The sequence below is a fragment of the Aphidius gifuensis genome, linkage group LG4 (assembly GCF_014905175.1).
Source record: "Aphidius gifuensis isolate YNYX2018 linkage group LG4, ASM1490517v1, whole genome shotgun sequence".
In the NCBI taxonomy this organism is placed as follows: Eukaryota; Metazoa; Arthropoda; class Insecta; order Hymenoptera; family Braconidae; genus Aphidius; species Aphidius gifuensis.
The window spans coordinates 16,499,746-16,520,931 of record NC_057791.1 but is presented as its reverse complement, the minus strand read 5'-3'; the positions used below and the strand labels follow the sequence as shown (position 1 = coordinate 16,520,931).

Here is a 21,186-nt window from a genome sequence, read left to right as displayed (position 1 = left end):
AATCATTGGAAGTTCTTAGATTATCAGCTGATGAGACAAGAGTACCACTTTGCAATATATTTACCGATGTTCCATCATTATCTACATTGGAAATTATTAATCATAATAATATAAATATTTGTAATGATCGATGTAAAAGAAATGGCTCTTTTGAAATTAAAAACCTTTTGTATAATGGCGGTGCAATTAATGAAATCAAAAAAAAATCATTTAGATGTGTGACATTATTAAATGTTCTATACATAACCCATACGAATTTAACAACAATTGAATCTGAAGCATTTTATGGTTTAAGTAATCTTGAAATACTTTCATTGGCTGAAAATAAAATAAATTTTATTAGCAAATATATCTTCCAGCATTTAAAAAAATTGAAAATGCTTTTTTTGCAATTTAATAATATTCAAGAAATTGAAGCTACATCGTTTGAATTAATGAATGCAAATTTAATAGAAGTAAACTTGGATGTTAATCAATTGAGTATTATTAAAAAAAATACTTTTAATGGTCTTAGATGTGATAGATTATATTTATCAAGTAATAACATTCAAACGATTGAAGATGATGCATTTAATAATTCATATATACATGATTTATATTATTTCAATAATCCAAAGATATCTATTATTCTTGAAAAAATCGGTCTCAGTAATTTTACTGCTTTGCACTACGATACAGAATCCATTTCTGTACTTAATCAACAACCCAAGACGTATTGTAAATTACTATGTGAAAATTGTGATATCGTATGCGAAACTACAGCTTCAAAACTTGCTAAAAATATCGAAAATCAAGAAAATATTAACATTTACTCATTTAATAACCAAAAGCCTCACGTCAAAGAACATTCTGTTAAACATAATAAAACTCTCAAAAAATGCAGAAAATATTGTGAAAATTGTCCTGAGATATGTTAACCACAGGCTTTGAACGATTTTTTAAGAATTTTATCAACAACTTTTATTGCACATAGCACAAATTATATATTTTTCTGCACAATATTCACTAATAAAATTATTGCACATAATTTATTATTTCAAACACTTATCAAGCACAATGTTACAGTAAGACGAAAAAAAAAATGTTGTTATTTCAATTAGTAATTATTTATAAATTATAATAAATAAAAACTAATCAACTGCAAGTATATACTTGATTGTTATTATCAATTAAACATTATTGTTTATTAATAAAATATTATTCACATAATTTACTTATATTGAAATAAAAGTAAATTTATTAATCGCACCAATTTTTTCTTTTTATACATGTATTATATCATGTCACATATTTTATGTGTATATATATGTAAACCAATAAAGAAATTCATAAAGAAACAAATAAATAAATTTTGATTAAAATGCATTTTATACTAATCATTTTTTTTTCTTTAGTATAAAATTAGTAAACCGATTTCAAGTAGAAACTATAAATATATCATGCCTTTTATAATATTTATTATTAAAAAAAATATATATATATTTTACTGTTGAATTTAGAAAAGTTTTTTTTTTTTTTTTTTTCAATTTTTAAATAATAAAAATAGTCTCAATCATTAGTAGATGATCAAGACGCAGAGCATCAGTCCATGAATAAAAATAACATCTGAACTGGGTTAATGACACAGTTATTAATAGTTTAAAAAAAATATCACTCGATAAATTTCAAGGATATTTGTTCTCCGGTCAAGGTAAAGTATCGAAGAAAATATCTATTGGTCGAAGTTTCACCAGCATTAAGTATGTGTCAGTTATCTGCAGATTTTTCTTTCTGGATATTTTTTATTGTGTGGTTTTCTGTGGTCGTGCCTGAAATAAAAATTTAATAAGATTTGTGTTTTTATTTATTTAAATAATTCTTTATATTTTTTAAGTAAAAATGAGCTGGAATATTTTTTTTATCTTTTTAAATAATAAAACATTATTGCTTGAAATACTGATTAAATTCTTGTACATAATATCCGTATTGGAAATATAAAGTAATATTTTATGATATAGACAAAGAAATAAAATGACAATTCGCCACGTAGCTTTGGCAAAAATAGTCAGTCTTTTGTGAAATATCAGTGTATCGAAACATATGTTACCAGTTTTTTTTTTATTTTGCCACGTCAATCATTATATAACAAATACGAAAAACTTTAAAATATCATTTTCATATTATCGAATTGATTTACAAGCTTTATAATGAAAATGAAGATAAGTGTATTGTTGGTGATATTGCTGATAACAACTTTTTTTTCAAAAACTATTTCAACCGAGGATCCTGATTTAGTTTGTCGCCTTCTCGAAATTGATTTCTATACATATTGTAGAAACGACGACGTTCTAACAGCAGTCACAAGTAAGAAGCCTGTTATTAATAATTCATTTAATACTACTGTAATAACTGATGAAAATATTTTCGAAATATCTGACAATGCATTTAACCATTCTTTACAAATTGAAAATTTAACACTAAATTTTAATCACGATTTATTACATTTAAATCCAAATGCATTCAATGGTTTGGATAACTTGACTGTTTTGAATATTAATAATGGAAGAGTTGTATTACAAAATGATACATTTGCAAAGTTAACATCATTACAATCGTTGAAATTAGAAGCTGATGAAAGTGAGATACGTTTAAATAAATTTATACCTAATCTGAAAAATTTAACAGAATTAGAGATATTACGTGCGTGGGAAATAACTATTTGCCGTGAGAATGACGGTCAAATTCAAAATATACCAACAATTAGAAAACTTTATTATTCATTTGGTCGAATTGTAAACTTGAAAAAAAATTCAATCAATTGTTTGAATAATATTACTGTTTTAAAGATAAGACTCATTTGTCAGTGATTGAAAAAGGAACATTTGATGGTCTTGGAAAATTGGAAAAATTGGTGTTAACAATGAATAAAAAATTAAAAAATATATATGTAGGTATTTTTAATAATTTTGTTAATTCAATTGAACTTGATTTGCATAATAATTCAATAGAGTTTATTGAAACTGAGGCATTTGATTCAAAATTAAATAATTTTATATCGATCGATTTGAGCTCAAATAAATTGGGAAATATTACAACTTTCACATTTTATGGTGTCCAATCTGAAATTCTAGATTTATCTCTGAACAATATTTCAGCAATTGAGAGGTATTCGTTTGATTATTCAAAGATTTTAAACCTGTTACTTTTTGGCAATCCTTCACTTTACTTTGACGATTTTTACGTGGATCTCGGTATATATACGATAATTTCTGGTCTCAGTACTCATACTGTTATAAAGAGTCCACCACATGCTGATTGCACAGTATCAGAAGATAAAAATTTTAAAATTTGTGACAAAGAAGGTAGTTTAAAGCTAGTCAGAGAAATAAAACCTTATGAAATAAAACGGAATAATTCATTAATATCTACACTTGAAACATCAAAAAATATAACATCAATTGAAGAATACACATTTTATAATTTGTCAATTAGAGAATTAATTATAAAAGCAGAAGATAAAAGTCAAATTGTTATTAAGCCATTGGCATTATATTTACCAAAGCTTGAAATACTTGAATTTCATGGATCATCAATTTTATTGGAAAAAAATATATTTAAAAAACTTACATCATTGATTTATTTATCATCAAAAGTTGACGAAAAAAATTATTTATTATGTCAATTATTGCCAGAGTTAAAAAATATAAAATATTTAACAATTGCTGATCATGATAAAATTAATATTTGTGATGAAAAGTGTTCTAATAATAATTTCAAATTGATAAGTCTTGAATATTTTGGTGGTAATATTACAGAAATACAGGCTAATGCTTTTAAATGTATAGATATCCAGGATTTAGCAATAAGATATACAAATTTAATATTAATTGACGTCAATGCATTTATCAGCTTAAAAAATCTAAAATCATTATCATTAACGGAAAATAAATATTTAACTCATATACATTCGTATATTTTCAATGATTTAAAGCAATTATATGTACTTGTTATAAATGATTTTTACATAACACGTTTGGATAGTAAAATCGAAAACGCATTAAAAGCATTAAATTCAAATGAAAATATGGTATTAATTAGTTTAAATGAAAACGAGTTAATTTATTCGGTTGATGGTTTAATTTGTCACGCATCATGGATACACATTGTTGTATCATCAAACGAAATTTTACTTACAAGTAATGCTGAAGATTATACAAAGAAGAGGACTCATATATTTCTATACAACACAACTGAATCTGAAAATAATGATCCATATAAAATTATGGCAAATCAAAGCCAGCAATTGAATAATTGCTCGTATAAATCACCGATTCGTATTTTTTCTAAAAGTCTACCTCCTCATAGCATTTCTATAAATGAAAACGGTATATTGACTTCTGTTACAAGCACAGATCAATCTGTTTCAATCGAAAAATTTGAACTTGACATTGATTGTATAGGAACAATCGGACCATCTGCATTTACGAATTCAACAATAGAGAATGAGTTATCAATAAAATCATATGTTAAAAAATTAAAGATTGCAAAAAATGCATTTCTTAATATGCGAAGATTAAAAAATCTTCGTTTTATAGATAGCGTTGTTCAATTGAACCCTTCTATTTTCAACGATCTCATAAGATTGCAAGTTTTAAAATTATCAATTGATGAAACAAGTGTACCACTTTGCAATGTATTGACAGATCTTCCATCATTATCTAAATTAGAAATTATTAATCATAACAGTATAAGTATTTGCAATAAAAGTCGATGTAAAGATGATTACCATTTTCAAATTTTAAAACTTTGGTATAATGGCGGTGCAATTAATAAAGTCGAAAAAGAATCGTTTAAATGTGTAACTTTATTGAATCTTCTATTTATAACTGATACAAATTTAACAACAATTGAATCTCAGGCATTTTATGGTTTAATTAATCTTGAAATACTTTCATTGGCTTATAATCAAATAAATTTTATTTCTAAAAATATCTTTCAGCATTTAAAAAAATTAAAATTACTTTATTTGCAAAATAATAATATTCAAGAAATTGAAGTTACAACATTTCAATTGATGAATGCACATTTATCAAAATTAAATTTGGAATTTAATAAATTAAATATCATTAAAAAAAATACTTTTAATGGTCTTAAATGTAAAAATTTATATTTATCAAATAATAACATTCAAAATATTGAAGATGATGCTTTTAATAATTCATATATAGAAGATTTATATTATTTCAATAATCCAAAGATAGCTATTACTCTTGAAAAAATCCGTCTCACTAACTTTACTACTATACAGCAAAATGCAGGAACAATTATTGTACTAAACCAACAACCCAAGACAAATTGTAAATTACTATGTGAAAATTGTGATGTCATATGTGAAAATTCAGCATCGAAAATTGCTAAGAATATCGAAAATCAAGAAAAGATTAACATTCACTCATTTGATAATTTAAAACCTCGTATCAATAAACAACCTGTTAAACATAATAAAACTGCAAAAAAATGCACAAAATATTGTGAAAATTGTCCTTTGATATGTTGACGACAGACTTTTAATTATTTTCAAAGAATTTTATTAACGACAATTGTACATAGCACAAATTATATGTTTTTGCACAATATTCACAAATAAAATTACTGCACTTAATATAATATTTTTAACACTTATGAAGCACAATGTAACAGTAAGATTTAAAAAAAAATGTATTGTTATTTCAATTAGTAATTATTTATAATAAATAAAAAATAATCAACTGCAAGTATATACTTGATTACCATAATCAATTATACATTATTGTTTATTAATTAAATATTATTAACATCATTCACTTATATTGATATGAAAAAAAATCTATTAATCGCACCAATTTTTTCTTCTTATACATGTCACATATGTTATGTGTAGGTAAACCAATACTAAAGAAATAAACAACTCTATGTTAATTGAAATGTATTTTGGACTTATCATTTTTTTTTTTTTGTATTTTTATAATACAATATCAATTTAAAAAAAAAATCGTTCAATATACGATGCTTTGTATAATATTTGTTATCAAAAAAATAAAAAATAAAATTTACTGGTAAAAATAGAAGTTTTTTTTTTTTTTTTCAATTATCAAATAATAAAAATAGTCTTAATCAATAGTAGATGATTAAAACGCAAAGCATCAGCCCATGAATAAAAATAACATCTGAATTTTGGGTTAATGACAGAGTTGTTAATATTGGAAATAAAATATTATCACTCAATAAATTTCAAGCAAGTTTGTTCTCTCGTCAAGGTATCAAAGTATCGACGAAAATATCTATTGGTCAGTCAAAGTTTCACCGGCATCAAGTTGGTGTCACTTATCTTTAGATTTTTTTCTCTTAAAATTTGTTCCAGTATTGAGATGTTTGTAGTCGTTGTGTTTTAAATATAAAAAAAAGAATTAATAATATTTCATTTATTTAAATAATTTTTTATTTTTCTTCGGTAAAAATAGGCCGGAATATTTTGTTATCTTTTTAAATAATAAAACATTATTGCTTGGAATACTGATAAAATTCTTGTACATAATAATATTTTATGATAGTCAAAGAAATAAAATGACAATTCGACACGTAGCTCTGGTGAAAATAGTCAGTCATTTGTGAAATATCAGCGTATGGAAACATATGTTACCAGTTTTTTTTTATTTTGCCACGTCAATTATTATATAACAAATACGAAAAAAAATTCGAAATATCATTTTGTTATTATAAAACTGATTAGCGAGCTTTATAATGAAAATGAAGATAAGTGTATTGTTGGTGATATTGCTGATAACAACTTTTTTTTCGAAAACTTTTTCAACCGAGGATCCTGATTTAGTTTGTCGCCCTCTCGAAGATGATTTCTATACATATTGTAGAAACGACGACGTTCTAACTGCAGTCACAAGTAAAAAGCCTGTTATTAATAATCCATTCAATACTACTGTAATAACTGATGAAATAATTGTCGAAATATCTGACAATGCATTTAACCATTCTCTACAAATTGAAAATTTAACACTAAATTTTAATCACGATTTATTACATTTAAATCCAAATGCATTTAATGGTTTGGATAATTTGACTGTTCTAAATATTAATAAGGGAAGAGTTGTATTGAGAAATGATGCATTTGCAAAGTTAACATCACTACAATCGTTGAAAATAGAAACTGATGAAAGCGAGATACGTTTAAATAAATTTATACCTAATCTGAAAAATTTAACAGAATTAGAGATATTACGTGCGTGGGAAATAACTATTTGTCGTGAAAATGACGGTCAAATTCATAATCTACCAGCAATTAAAAGACTTTATTATTCATTTGGTCGAATTGCAGCCCTGAAAAATAATTCGTTTACTTGTTTGAATAATATTATTGTTTTAACGATAAGTCACACTCATTTGACAGTGATTGAGAGAGGAACATTTGATGGTCTTGAAAAATTAGAAAAATTGGTATTAACAATGAATAAAAAATTTAAAAAAATATCTGCAGGTATTTTTAATAATTTTGTTAATTCAATTGAACTTGATTTGCATAATAATTCAATAGAGGTTATTGAAGCTGAGGCATTTGATTCAAAAATAAATCATTTTATATCTATCGATTTGAGCTTGAATAAATTGACCAATATTACAACTGATACATTTTATGGTGTCCAATCTGAAGTTCTAAATTTATCCTCAAACAATATTTTAGAAATTGAGAGGTATTCATTTGTTGATTCAAAGATTTTAAACCTGTTACTTTTTGGCAATCCTTCACTTCAATTTGATGATTTTTATTTGGAAATGAGTATATATACGATTATTTCTGGTCTTGGTTCTAATATTGTTATAAAAATTCCAGTAAATGCTGACTGTACAGTATCAAAAGATGAAAATTTTAAAATTTGTGATAAAGAAGGTAGTTTAATGCTAGTCAGAGAAATAAAATCTAATAACACAAAACGAAATAATTTATCAATATCAACACTTGAAATATCAAAAAATATAACATCAATTGAAGAATATACATTTTACAATTTATCAATGAAAGAATTGGTGATAAAATCAGAAGAAAAAAATCAGATTGATATCAAACCACTGGCCTTATATTTACCAAAACTTGAAATACTTGAATTTCATGGATCATCAATTTTATTGAAGAAAAATATATTTAAAAAACTTACTTCATTGAGATCCTTGACATCAAAAGTCAACGAAACAAATTATTTATTATGTCAATCATTGCCAGAGTTGATAAATATAAAATATTTAACAATTGTTAATAATGATAAAATTAATATCTGTGATGAAAAGTGTTCTAATAATAAATTCAAGTTGATAAATCTTGAATATCTTGGGGGTATTTTCACAGAAATACAGGCTAATGCTTTTAAATGTATAGATATCCAGGATTTCGCAATAAGATATACAAATTTGATATCAATTGAGGTCAATGCATTTATCGGCTTAAAAAATTTAAAGTCTTTATCATTAACAGGAAATAAATATTTAACTCACATACCCTCTCATATTTTCTATAATTTAAAGCAAGTGAGTGTACTCGTTATAAATAATTTTTACGTAACACGTTTTTATAGTAAAATCGAAAATGCATGGAAGGCTTTAAGTTCAAATGAAAATATGGTATTAATAGATATAAATGAAAACAAGTTAATTTATTCGTTTTATGGTTTAATTCGTCACGCATCATGGAAAGACATTATTGTATCATCAAACGAAATTGTACTGACAAGTAATGCTGAAGATTATACAAAGAAGAGGACCCATATATTTCTATACAACACAACTGAATCTGAAGACAACAATCCATATAAAATTATGGCAAATCAAAGCCAACAATTGAATAGTTGTTTTTATAAATCACCGACTTGTATTCATCCTAATAGCCTACCTGAGCTTAGAATTTGTGTAGATAAAAACGGTATATTAAATTCTGTTGAGAATACGAATCGATCTGTTCCAATTAAAAAATTTGAGCTTGATATTGGCTGTATTCAATCTATCGGACAATTTGCATTTATAAATTCAACAATAGAGAATGAATTATCAATAAAATCCTATGTTAAGAAATTAAAGATTGCAACATATGCATTTAGTTATATGAAAAACTTGAAAAATCTTCATTTTATAAATAGCGTTGTTCAATTGGATTCTCATATTTTTAGAGATCTTCAATCATTGGAAGTTCTCAGGTTATCATTCGATGAAACAAAAGTACCACTTTGCAATATATTTACTGATGTTCCATCATTATTTACGTTGGAAATTATTAATCATGATAATATAAATATTTGTAATGATCGATGTAAAAATAATGGCTCTTTTGAAATCAAAAAACTTTGGTATAATGGCGGTGCAATTCATCAAATCAAAAAGGAATCATTTAAGTGTGTGGCATTATTAAATGTTTTATTTATAACTTACACAAATTTAGCAACAATTGAGGCTAATGCATTTTATGGTTTAACTAATCTTGAAATACTTTCATTGGCTCATAATCAAATAAATTTTATTAGCAAAAATATATTTCATCATTTAAGAAAATTAAAAAGTCTTTTTTTGCAATTTAATAGAATTCAAGAAATTGAAGCTACCTCGTTTGCATTGATGAATCCAAATTTGACTGAAATAATTTTGGAAGTTAATCAATTAAGTATTATTAAAAAAAATACTTTTGATGGTCTTAGATGTGATAATTTATATTTATCAAATAATAACATCCAAACGATTGAAGACGATGCTTTTAATAATTCGAATATAACAGATTTGTATTATTACAATAATCCAAAGATATCTATTATTCTTGAAAAAATTAATCTCAGTAATCTTACTGCTTTGCACTACGATACAGAAACCACCTCTGTACTGAAACAACAACCCGAGACCAATTGTAAATTACTATGTGAAAATTGTGATATTGTATGCGAAACTACAGCTTCAAAACTTGCTAAAAATATCGAAAATCAAGAAAATATTAACATTTACTCATTTAATAACCAAAAGCTTCACGTCAAAGAACATCCTGTTAAACATAATAAAACTGTCAAAAAATGCAGAAAATATTGTGAAAATTGTCCTCCAATATGTTGACTACAGGCTTCGAATTAATTTTAAAAATTTTATCAACAATAATTTTGCACATAGCACAAATTATATTTTTCTGCACAATATTCACAAATAAAATTACTGCACATGATTTAATATTTTAAACACTTATCAAGCACAATGTTACAGTAAGACTAAAAAAAAAAATGTTGTTATTTCAATTTATAATTATTTATAATAAATAAAAATCAACCAACTACATGTATACTTGATTATAATCATACAATATACATTATTGTTTATTGAGAAAATATTATTATCATGATTCACTTATTGAAATGAAAGTAAATTTATTAATCTCATTAATTTTTTCTTCTTATACATGTATGTCTTTGTGTGTCGATATTAAATAAAAAAAATTAATTAATCTCAATTCTCTTAAATGTATTATATACTTGTCTTATTTTTTTCTAATATAATATTTTATATCTATCTAAGTATCTATTTATTTTGTATGTATTTCAGGTGTATCCATGAACCCTCTCTTCCTCCCTCTCTTATTATCTATGAAAAATCTAATTCATTTATAATAGAAAAAAAATAAAAAAACAATAAATTAATGATGCGTGTTATAACTTATCTAATATATAAATTTATTATAATTTTTTTTTTTTTTTTATAATGATTTTTTTTTTTACATTTTCCAATTGAATAATTTCTACAAAAATTCCATCATAAAAAAATAAAAAATTTCTTTTGAATAAATTTTTTTCTTCAATGTACATGTGCCTAGATACAAAAAAAAAAAAAATAAAAAATAAAAATAAATAAACTAAACTTATATTATATATCGAGTGTTGATTTTAAAAATTTTTTATTTGAAATATTCTTGAAGTCTTCCTTTTAACCATCTCTCAACTCTCATTGAACTTTCAATCTGTTTATTTTTTTATTTTTATTTTTCATATACTTTTAAAAAAAGGATGCACATCAAAAAAATGTTCGTATTACTTCAACCTGAGATGAGTTTCATTGGCAGTTTCACTTGGCTAGATACATCATGGTATTTATTTTTTATATTTAAAAAATATATTGACAAATCGTTTGTGCTGAAAAATAAAATATACCATCTTTTTATTGAATAAAAAAATAAATAAATTGTATATTCACTGATAAAAAAAAATGTACATGATATTAATGAATATTATTATGATATTTATAATGAAATGATTTGATGTGTTTTGAATGAATGTCTCTTGAGGATTTACCTTGTATAAAGAGAATAAGTTGCGTCAATTCATCAAGATCCACGAATCATAAAAGACTTGTAATCCTCAAGAGAAGAGAGGTCGTGCTTTGCATTGATTCTATATTGCAAAAGGGGAATAAGCGCTTTTTACACAGTCTTGTTCTCTTCCATCATCATCTCTTGAAAAAGAAGACTGTCGTTAACTTTTTTTTTTTTACTTTTTCTTGTCCATTGTCATGCTAATTATCCAAGATTTATTTATTATTTTTTACTCTATTTAAAAATTTTATAAATATAATCTCTCTTTATTTTTTTAAAAGCTCATTCTCATTTATTAATTATCATTAGAAATTTTTTTTTTCTTTTTTTCAACATTACTCTTTATCCATTTCGCTCTGCGCGTATAAATTCGGAGATTAATTTAATTATAAATATTGTTTAAACACTTGAGACCAACTGACGGTCAAGCAGCTTGTTTGCCGAATGAAAATGTTCAAAAGCTCTTCACAATGTCCACCTGCATATTGACCTATACTACTGACAAAAAATTTTTTAAATTAAAAAAATCATTCTGAAAAAAATTAACCATCAATTGAACTTTTATATTGTTAATATTGCTAAAATATAAATCAAAAAAATATAAATAATTTTTCATTAAAAAAAAAAATTAATTTTATTCAAATTTTTATATATAATTTAACAAAAAAATTAAATAAAAATAGTAAATATTTGAATTATTATTTGAAAAAAAAAAAAAAGTATAAACAATGTTTCTTTAACAAAAAAAAAATAATAAAATCATAATTTTATAAAAAAAAAAAAAAAAAGTAAGACACTCCCTTAGCGTAAAATAGAAGGGATTAGTTTCTTACGAGAGCGCCTCGCGGGGGCTTAAGCATTGATGAGGTTTTTAAATGGGTTCTTCTTTGATAGCGTATATATACAGTTGGTTACGATGTCCAACCCCCTATCCACCTCTTCAACCCCCCTTTCACTTGTCCCCCCCACAAAGTGCTTAGATATATTCGTGAGGTCGAAGCGAAGCGAAAACCTTTAATTTTTTTTTCTACTTTTGTTTTTTTTTTTCTTTTTAAATTTTTTTTTTTTTTACATATAACAAGGGAGTAAAAAAGCTTGGTGACGATATTTACCAAGAGATTAAAAAATCGAAAAGAAAAATTAAGTGTTACGAGGGCACGTGGACTTTCTCATTCCTCATGACAATTTTTTATTTTATTTTTTTGTTTCTCTCTCATCATTATCATCAGACGCATAATTCAATATAATCCTAAAATCCATTTGTCTATAACAACCCCTTTTTTAAATATATTTATTTTTTATTTTTATTTAAATTTAAAATAATATAAAATATTAAATATATTTTTTAAGCATTGATTTTATTTTTTTTTTAATAAGAAATTTTTTGTTTTTTAAATTTATTTATGATTTTATAAATTAAATTTTAAATTCAAGTAAATTATATACATTTTGAGTAGGGTTTATATGTATTTTATTATGTGGACTATATATTTTGTAGAGACAAATATTTAAAGGACGATAGCTGTGTCCAATATAAACAGATATTTCATTGAGTTGTGCATTTGCACGCTTGGGTTATTAGTAAATTAACTGACATCAAAGAAAATTTTGTATACATTGACCGTTTTACTTAACTAATTAAATGCCAATGTAAAAGTTACAAGTTACTATATGAACTCTGATCAATTACATTACATATATATTTTATCAAATTAGAGATTATATTTTTTATATTTTTTTTTTTTATACATTAACTGTGCTAAGCTTGTAATCTTGTCTTTAATATTCAAAAACGTGATTGTCTTTCCAAGCGTTTCAACAAAAATTGGTAAGATGAAAAATATTTAAAAAATAAAAGAGGTTTGCTAAAGAAGAAGTTGATGAAGAGTCCAACGAGCCAGGGCTTTTCATATGCTAATTGACATTCGTCATTTTCTTATGACTTAAGTAGGCTCAAAGAAAAATAATATCTTTTTTTTATTTTTTTTTATTTGTCTTACGTATTTTTGTGTAATTATATTTTACAGTTTTAAGCGTAAATATTTACTTACCTTAAAAAACATAGAGTTATTTTTTTTTTTAATTTTTTAAATATGATATGATTCTCGGTTGATGACACACAACTGATAAAACTAAAAAAAAAATTGTCAAGATTTTATATTTATTTTATATCTTTATCTAGTGTTTTATATCTCTCTCTTATTTCGTAATCTAGAACACGTCGAGTTGAAGAGATAAGACAGTCGAGTTTTACCGCAAACGGTGACTAAATCAGTCGTTAAATTTGTGGCATTGATGATTGACCTGGTGTTAAATAAATTACATCAACTAAAAAAATTGAAATAAATTAAAAGCTATCTAATCAAATCACATTTCTTCAAAGATTTCTTATAATTAATTTAAAAACAAAAAGAAACATATTAATCATTAAAAGTTGTAAAGTATTTTGTTAATATTTTCATGATGAGTCATATAGTGATATCATTCTTATAATCTCGAAAAATTTAGGCGTCACCAGTGATTAAAAAATACCTGTTAGTTTTTTTTGTAAATTTTTTAACTAATTTGTGTGTTAATTAGTGAACTGAGTTATAATGACACTTGGACCACGTGAAGTAATGAGATCAGAAGAAATTGAAGGTGGACCAAGTGGCCCAGCAAATCCAATACCAGATCCAGAATCACTTGATTGTGGCTGTGGACAATTACCATGTAAAAAATTAGCAAAATATGCAACAAGAAAATTATTTATAATACTTTTATGTTGGATTGGTTTTATACAATCAGCTGGACAAGAATATTTTTATGTTACAAGTTCAACAATTGCTAGAAAATTTCAGCTACATCCAAATACAATTGGTAAATAAATTATAATTTCAAATTTAAATAAATATACATTTATAATTTTAATTTACAGAATGGTTAACAATTATTAATAATGGATTATTTCCATTTATATTGGCTTTACCAGTATCATACTGGGGTGATCGTATACATCGTGCTGCATGGATTGGAGCACTTGTATTAATTCAAAGTGTTGGTTATTTATTTCTCGTTATTCCTCATATTAATTCATCATCAAAAGTAATTGAGGGAACAAATAATGTCACTCATCTTTCACTATTTGCTGGTAAATTTTATCATTTAAAAAGAAGAAAGACAGTAAATAAATATATACTTAAATTTTTAGATGATAATCCTGAACTTTGCTCGAAATCAGGTCTAGCAAGATTAGTAAATGTCGAAATAGATTCATCATATTTTGTACTTGGTATTGTAATATTATCACAAGTTGTTAGCTGTATGGGAAATGTTGGATTTTATTCACTTGGAATATCTTATCTTGATGACAACACAAGAAAACGACATGTACCAATTCCACTTGGTTTTATTATTGCATTTAGAATAATGGGAATATTATTTGGCTACATTCTTGGATGGGCATGTCTCAGGTAAATTTACAAAACACTGTAATTTATAAATTCATTTGTTAATTATTCATTTAATTTTTGAAGAATTGATGCAGACAATTTGAGTAAAGCTATTGAATCTTACCAAGAAAATAATGGTGCATGGTGGCTTGGTTGGCCAATACTAGCTGTTCTTTTAGCACTTCCTGGTTTACCTATGTCTTGGTTTCCTCGTCGACTACCATCAGAAGTAATTATATTCCAAATTTTAAATTTTATAAAATATTAAATAATAAATATTTACAGGTTGTTGAACAAGCAGCTGCATCAATTCTTGATTCACCAGGTGGTAGAACAAGCCCCCTGTCTGAATCAACAATATCAGATGCTAAAAATGTTGGTGATACTAAATATCTTCCATCAATGTTACGTTTATTTAAAAATAAAATATTATTATGTAGTATATTTTCATCTATATTTTGTATTACTGGAATTATTAATTTTTTGGACACTGAAGATATTATACTTGAATCAAGATTTTATGCACCAAGACCATCTGGACTATTTTTAGCTTTTGGTGATCCATTAATATCAAGAACAATCAGCAGTAAGTAAAAACAATTTAAAAATTATATTCTTGTTTTTAATATAATTTTTTTTTTTTAGGATTATCAAGACCAATTTTAATTTCGATAACTGTTATACTATCTGGACTAATAATTTCGAAATTACGACCACGTGCAAAATGGCTAGTTTGTTATAATATTGGAGCATTAATAATTGCATCATTAATAATTTTTTATCTTGCATTTGTAACGTGTAATAAAACATCAATTGTCGGTTCAAATTCATCTGGCTCGTAAGTTTAATATTAATTTAATCATAAGCAACTTATTACTATTAATTTTATTTATATTTACTAATAGAGTATCATCATTACTGAGATATTGCAACAAAGATTGTCGTTGTTCACGTGATGCTAACTTCCAGCCAGTTTGTAATAAAGATTATTCAATTGTTTTTTATACGCCATGTCATGCTGGATGTACGGGAATTAAAAATACTGGTAATAAAAAAATATTTACAGGATGTAATTGTATTGAAGAAATAACTGGACTACTTGGTAATGAAGCAACACAAGGACCATGTGTATCAACTAAATGTCAAATTGGATGGATTGTTTTTGAGGTTTTTTTTTAAATTAATATAAAATTATGTTTTTTTTTTCATACAAATATCAATTTATATTTTAATTATATATTTTTTAGATAAGCACAATATTGGCATACATGTTAATTGCATCTTGTGCAGTATCATCACTTTTAATTGGTCTAAGATCAACCTACCTTCAAGACAAATCACTTGCAATTGGTTTATGGATATCTCTTGTTTCGATATTTGTTTATGTACCAGGAAAAATGTTGTACTGGAAAGTTGCAAATTCAACATGTATTTATCATGGTAATTCACCAAGTTTATGTCATCTGTATGATTCAATTGATCTTGGTGCATATTTGGCATATATAACAACTTTATTTTTGCTTATTAGTTTTATTTTTGAACTGGCAATATTTTTTATATGTCAAAGATTAAGAATTTATCGTGAAATTCAATTTGATACAGCTGATTTAAATGAAAGAACAGAACAAATATTTACACCTTTGACAAATGAAACAATTAATTCTAATAATAACAATGGAAATGTAGCTGATGATGATGATGAGGATGATGATACAACTGAACGACATGTAGCAAGTGATAGTTCAGCATTTGTTGCTGAACTTGCTGCTGTTACAAGTAACATACGTAAAAACAATGAAACAATATTAATGACAGAAGAACCAGGTACATCAAGTGATTATACTGTTAAAACAAATGGTCCACTTAAATATGGACCAGTTGGTCCTGGTAATCCACGTACAACAAGTACAAAATCAGTTGATAAAATTGCACAAAGTAGTTATACTGATGATACTGATGATGATGATCATATAAATAATAAACGTGGACCAATGTCATTAATGACAATATCATATAAACGTCTTGAAATTAATTCTGATAGTGAAACATCTGATTCAAGTCCTGGATCACGTCATCGAAATGATTATCATAAACAATCAATATCGAAATTAGCATCAATTGATAATCCAGTAACAAATAATACAATTGCTGGTTTTTCAAAAACAAATGACATTGAATTTACAAAATGGGATAATAAAAAAAAAGATAGACCATATACTGGTGATTTTAATGAAATTGGCATACCAATTATTAATTATAATTTACAAACAATAAATTCGAAAAGTAATTCTGATATAATTATACCAAAAAAATTACGTAATAAAGAAGAAAATTATCAACAAATTGATAAAGGTAATTTTTTAATAAATGATGATACAATAAATCAACGAACTGTTTCACCAATTGGGCATACATCCTCAGGTTTTGGATCATTTGCTTCGGATTTACAGAAAATTACAACTGAATCGAAAACATCAACACCAGCATTAGATTATTCAGGATCAGAAACTTCAAATTCAATTGCATCAACAAGCAAATCAAAATTAACAAAAGTTAAAAAACCAACATTTTCAACAGCTCTTTAAAAATTACATATTAACAGAAAAATTTTTTTTTAATCATTTTTATATATAAATTTATTACAACTAAATAATAATATAACTTTTTTTTTTTTTCGACAATTTTTATCAATAACAATTTATTAATTATATATTTTTTATGATTATGAAATTTTTTTTGATAAAATTTTTATTTATATTTTTAAGAATTTTTAATCGTATCACATAAGCTACTTTTTTTTTTTTTAAAACTTAACAGTATTATTATTAAAAAAAAAGAAAAAAAAAAACGAAATTTCTAATGTTTTTCCCTATTAAAAAATCCAGCTAATAATTTCAAAAGAAAAAAAAGAAAATTAATGATTTTTTTTTTCCGTATGATTGACTAGACTAAAATTTAAAAATGAAAATATATTATTTATAAATAATTGTTATTTTTAATCTTAAAATTAATCATCTTCATTATTATCATTTTTCTTATTTTTCAATTCAATTTCTTCGTCGAATATTTTAACGTCTTTGACGAAATACCAAACTCCCATATCGAAAAGTGTACCAATCGTGACAAAACCTTTAATAAAAAATAAATTATCAAAAATATTTATTAATATTACATGTTAAAATTATATATAATAAGACTTACTTGCGGCCGTAAAATTAAGCAAGTATCTCAATGCTTTGCCATTATATAACCAGCAATTACCAGTACCACTGCATGTTTTACCCCAAACCAAACAAGTCTTGTCTAAAACACGAAAACATAGCCATTAAAATATTAAACTAAATTTATGACAATAAGCTATAAAAATAATAAATTTAATAATAAATTAATTACCAAGAATAAAACCAAATAATATTGGTGATGGTATAAATGCAAATAAACTCATAATCATCAATCCAAAACCCATTGCAACTGTTTTATCTTTTTCTTCAACACATCTAACTGATACTAAAAAATTTGATGCTCTTCCAGTTGCACCAGTAAATTTTAACATACAAACAACAGCTAAAAATATCCAAAATTTATTTAAACAATCAACTGGACATGGACCAGATATTGCTGAACCACCTCTATCATTTGATGATGATAATAAATTATTATTATTTTGTAAATTTAAAAATGGATTATTAATTGATTTAACACAATTGCAATCAGTATATTTTTTAGTACCATCTTGATTTATCTAAAAAGTAAAAAAAAAAAAAAATGCGTGTTATTATTTTATCAGCTGGCGCCAATTAAAGATAATAAATATATTATTTATTTTTTATATTGAGTAAATAATTTAAAGATAAAGAAAATTTAATAATAAAATAACATACTGTAACATTTTGACATCCAGCATGACATGCAGAAATAAATGTTCTACCATCATCAGAACAAACAGGATTATATGTAACATAATCACAATAACAATTATCATTACATGTTAATTGTTTTTCTAATTCATTATCTGGATGCATATTCATAACTTGTATATCATTTTCTGGACAACCAAGATATGCATATGATATCATACCCATAACAGATACAATACCAACAATAATATTCCAACCAGCTAAATATCTTGCTCTTGGTTTGTATTTTGATATAATCATACCAGATAATAAAATACCAAATGCACTAAATATTAAACCAACAGTACCAGTTATTAATGATGATACAGATGCTGATTGTTTATATTGTGTTTCAATATATTTTGGCATAAATATCCAATATGGCATATATCCCAAAAAATAAAATACTGTTGCTAAATTATTACACATCAATGTACAATTTGTTAATAAACGTTTAAATGTACTCATCATATCAGACCATGAAGCTGGCTTATGATCATCATCATCAATATCAATATCATCATCAACAACATTATCAGCATCATTATTATTATCAATTAAATTTTTTTCATTATTTTTTATATTATTTTTAAGTGTTTTAATACGTTCAAGTGCTAATATTCTTCTTGCACGTGCACGTGGTAATGTTTTTGGAAATAATGCAATTATACTTGCAAATAAAAATAATAATATTGCTAGGATTATCCAACCCATCCACCAAGCACCAAGCCATCTAAAAATTGGTTTATTTATTAGAAAAAAAAAAATATGATTAATAATTTTGTATATTTTTTTGTTTACCTTGGATCTGTTGTACTTATTGTTGGTGTTAATGATGGACTTATATAAAATTTTAATGCAAATGATGCAAGACCATAGCCAATTGCTGGTCCTAACATTCTTAAAAAATATGAAAAACTAATTAATGCTGGTGTTTTTGATCTTTGTATATTATCATCCATATATGATACACCAAGTGTATAATACAATGATCCACCAATACCAGATACAAATTGTGCAACAAATAATAATACTTGTGGTGCAAAATTACCACTTGATTCTTCACAATGATTTGTACTATTTTCTTTAGATAAACATAAAAATTTACGTTCTTTATACATTATTGATGTAAATAATGTTGTTGAATTTATTATATTTGGTATATTTTCACCGTATTCTTTTGTTAATAATAATGCATCTTCACCAGGTCCATAAAGAAAATGTGGAAGCATTGTTAAACAACAAAATAATACAACCTAATAAAAATAAGAAAAAAAAAAAATTATAAATTATTTTTCTATTGATAAAATTATATTTATTTTATGTCTAGCTATTATTTACAAAGTAAATTAATTTATTGATAAATAATTTTCAAGTAGATAAAATATTAAATATATTTATAATTTAAAAATATAATAAAAAAAAATTACTGTGTATATTCCGACGGCAATCCATCTAGGCCTGTGTCCTCTACCAGCGTAATATGATAAAACAACAGATACAAGTAGCTGAGAGATGTCGTTACCAACTGTAATGAGACCTAGAAACAAGTACATACAATTTTAATAAAAATATTAAATAATCAACAAGATATAAACGTATTATTTTACATGAATTTTTTTTTTATTTAATCTCTTATTTTTTATATAAAAAAATAATTTTTACATTTTAATTAAAAAATAATTACCAGTTGTTTTTGATGGTATTTTAAATCTTTTTTCAAGTGTTGTAATTGTACCATTAAAATAAGCATAACTTGCTGAAAATATACAACCCAAAACACCATATAAAAAAACATAAGCTTTTTTATTTGCAAATTTTTGTAAATTACGTCCACGAAAACACCATATACCACATTCAACTTCACTTGTTAATCCAATTTCTTTAAATACATCATCAACATTACGAATTTTTGATGTACTTGTTAAACATTTTGGCTGATTTATTATAATATTTTTAGTTGGATCTAATAATAATTTTGTCTCTGTACCATTTTTATCAGGACAAGTATCATCACTTGTGTTATTCATTTTTAAATTTTATTTAATGTTTCTTTTTTTTTAAATTTATATTGATAATTATTTAATTTAATTTATTGTGTTTATACATTGCCACGTTGTTTATTTAATTGATAAAATTTATGAAAATAATTTTGTATATTATTCAATTAAATTATAATAATAAAAATTTTAATTAAAATGTTAAGAAAATTTTGAAATTTCAAGTGTTTAATAAACGACCTTAGACGATCATCAACGACTACGTTGTAACAGGCGCGTGTAATTTTGATTACTGCAAAGACATTTTTTACCGACTGGGATATAATACAAGTAGCTTTTTTTTTTTACACAATGTATATTGTATGAATGTATATTTTAATCAACCAACTATCGGTGATATAAATGACATATACACTTTGTAAATTCAAATCCCCACTTGTAATTTTTACTTAAAAAAACGTCAAGCCTATCAGAAGAATAAGAAATACTTTTTTTATTTTTTTTTT

At 24.7% G+C, this 21,186-nt stretch overlaps 2 protein-coding genes across 5 annotated transcripts; one reads left to right on the top strand and one right to left on the bottom strand.

Annotated features, from left to right (window-relative positions):
• The first annotated feature begins 2,266 nt into the window (after positions 1-2,266).
• LOC122855296 (solute carrier organic anion transporter family member 1A5-like) lies at positions 2,267-17,632 on the top strand. 4 transcript variants are annotated; one of them, XM_044156550.1, is made up of 9 exons: positions 2,267-2,343; positions 13,934-14,212; positions 14,271-14,483; positions 14,544-14,805; positions 14,869-15,013; positions 15,070-15,370; positions 15,430-15,622; positions 15,690-15,951; positions 16,032-17,383. In XM_044156550.1, exons 2-9 carry the CDS (start codon positions 13,948-13,950, stop codon positions 17,367-17,369), a joined length of 2,979 nt encoding a protein of 992 aa, XP_044012485.1. In that variant the 5' UTR covers positions 2,267-2,343; positions 13,934-13,947; the 3' UTR covers positions 17,370-17,383. The 4 variants fall into 4 exon arrangements, with proteins under 4 accessions (XP_044012485.1, XP_044012487.1, XP_044012489.1 ...); XM_044156554.1 differs by lacking the exon at positions 2,267-2,343 and having other exon boundaries at positions 13,632-14,212; positions 16,032-17,136; positions 17,206-17,383; XM_044156552.1 differs by lacking the exon at positions 2,267-2,343 and having other exon boundaries at positions 13,596-14,212; positions 16,032-17,632.
• LOC122855297 (solute carrier organic anion transporter family member 74D) lies at positions 17,365-21,095 on the bottom strand. The gene is made up of 7 exons (XM_044156555.1): positions 20,368-21,095; positions 20,111-20,220; positions 19,482-19,936; positions 18,666-19,413; positions 18,178-18,526; positions 17,986-18,087; positions 17,365-17,913 (listed from the first exon to the last, which is right to left on the bottom strand). Exons 1-7 carry the CDS (start codon positions 20,708-20,710, stop codon positions 17,792-17,794), a joined length of 2,229 nt encoding a protein of 742 aa, XP_044012490.1. The 5' UTR covers positions 20,711-21,095; the 3' UTR covers positions 17,365-17,791.
• Positions 21,096-21,186: the final 91 nt, after the last annotated feature.

Excerpts from the sequence above, each read along its gene's own strand:
- LOC122855296 (XM_044156552.1), top strand. The coding sequence starts at position 13,948 with ATGACACTTGGACCACGTGAAGTAATGAGATCAGAAGAAATTGAAGGT. Across the intron at positions 15,371-15,429 it reads AATATCAAGAACAATCAGCA|GATTATCAAGACCAATTTTA; the intron begins GTAAGTAAAAAC and ends TTTTTTTTTTAG. Across the intron at positions 15,952-16,031 it reads TTGGATGGATTGTTTTTGAG|ATAAGCACAATATTGGCATA; the intron begins GTTTTTTTTTAA and ends TATATTTTTTAG.
- LOC122855297 (XM_044156555.1), bottom strand. The coding sequence starts at position 20,710 with ATGAATAACACAAGTGATGATACTTGTCCTGATAAAAATGGTACAGAG. Across the intron at positions 19,414-19,481 it reads ATAAGTACAACAGATCCAAG|ATGGCTTGGTGCTTGGTGGA; the intron begins GTAAACAAAAAA and ends ACCAATTTTTAG. Across the intron at positions 17,914-17,985 it reads GCTTAATTTTACGGCCGCAA|GTTTTGTCACGATTGGTACA; the intron begins GTAAGTCTTATT and ends TTTTTATTAAAG.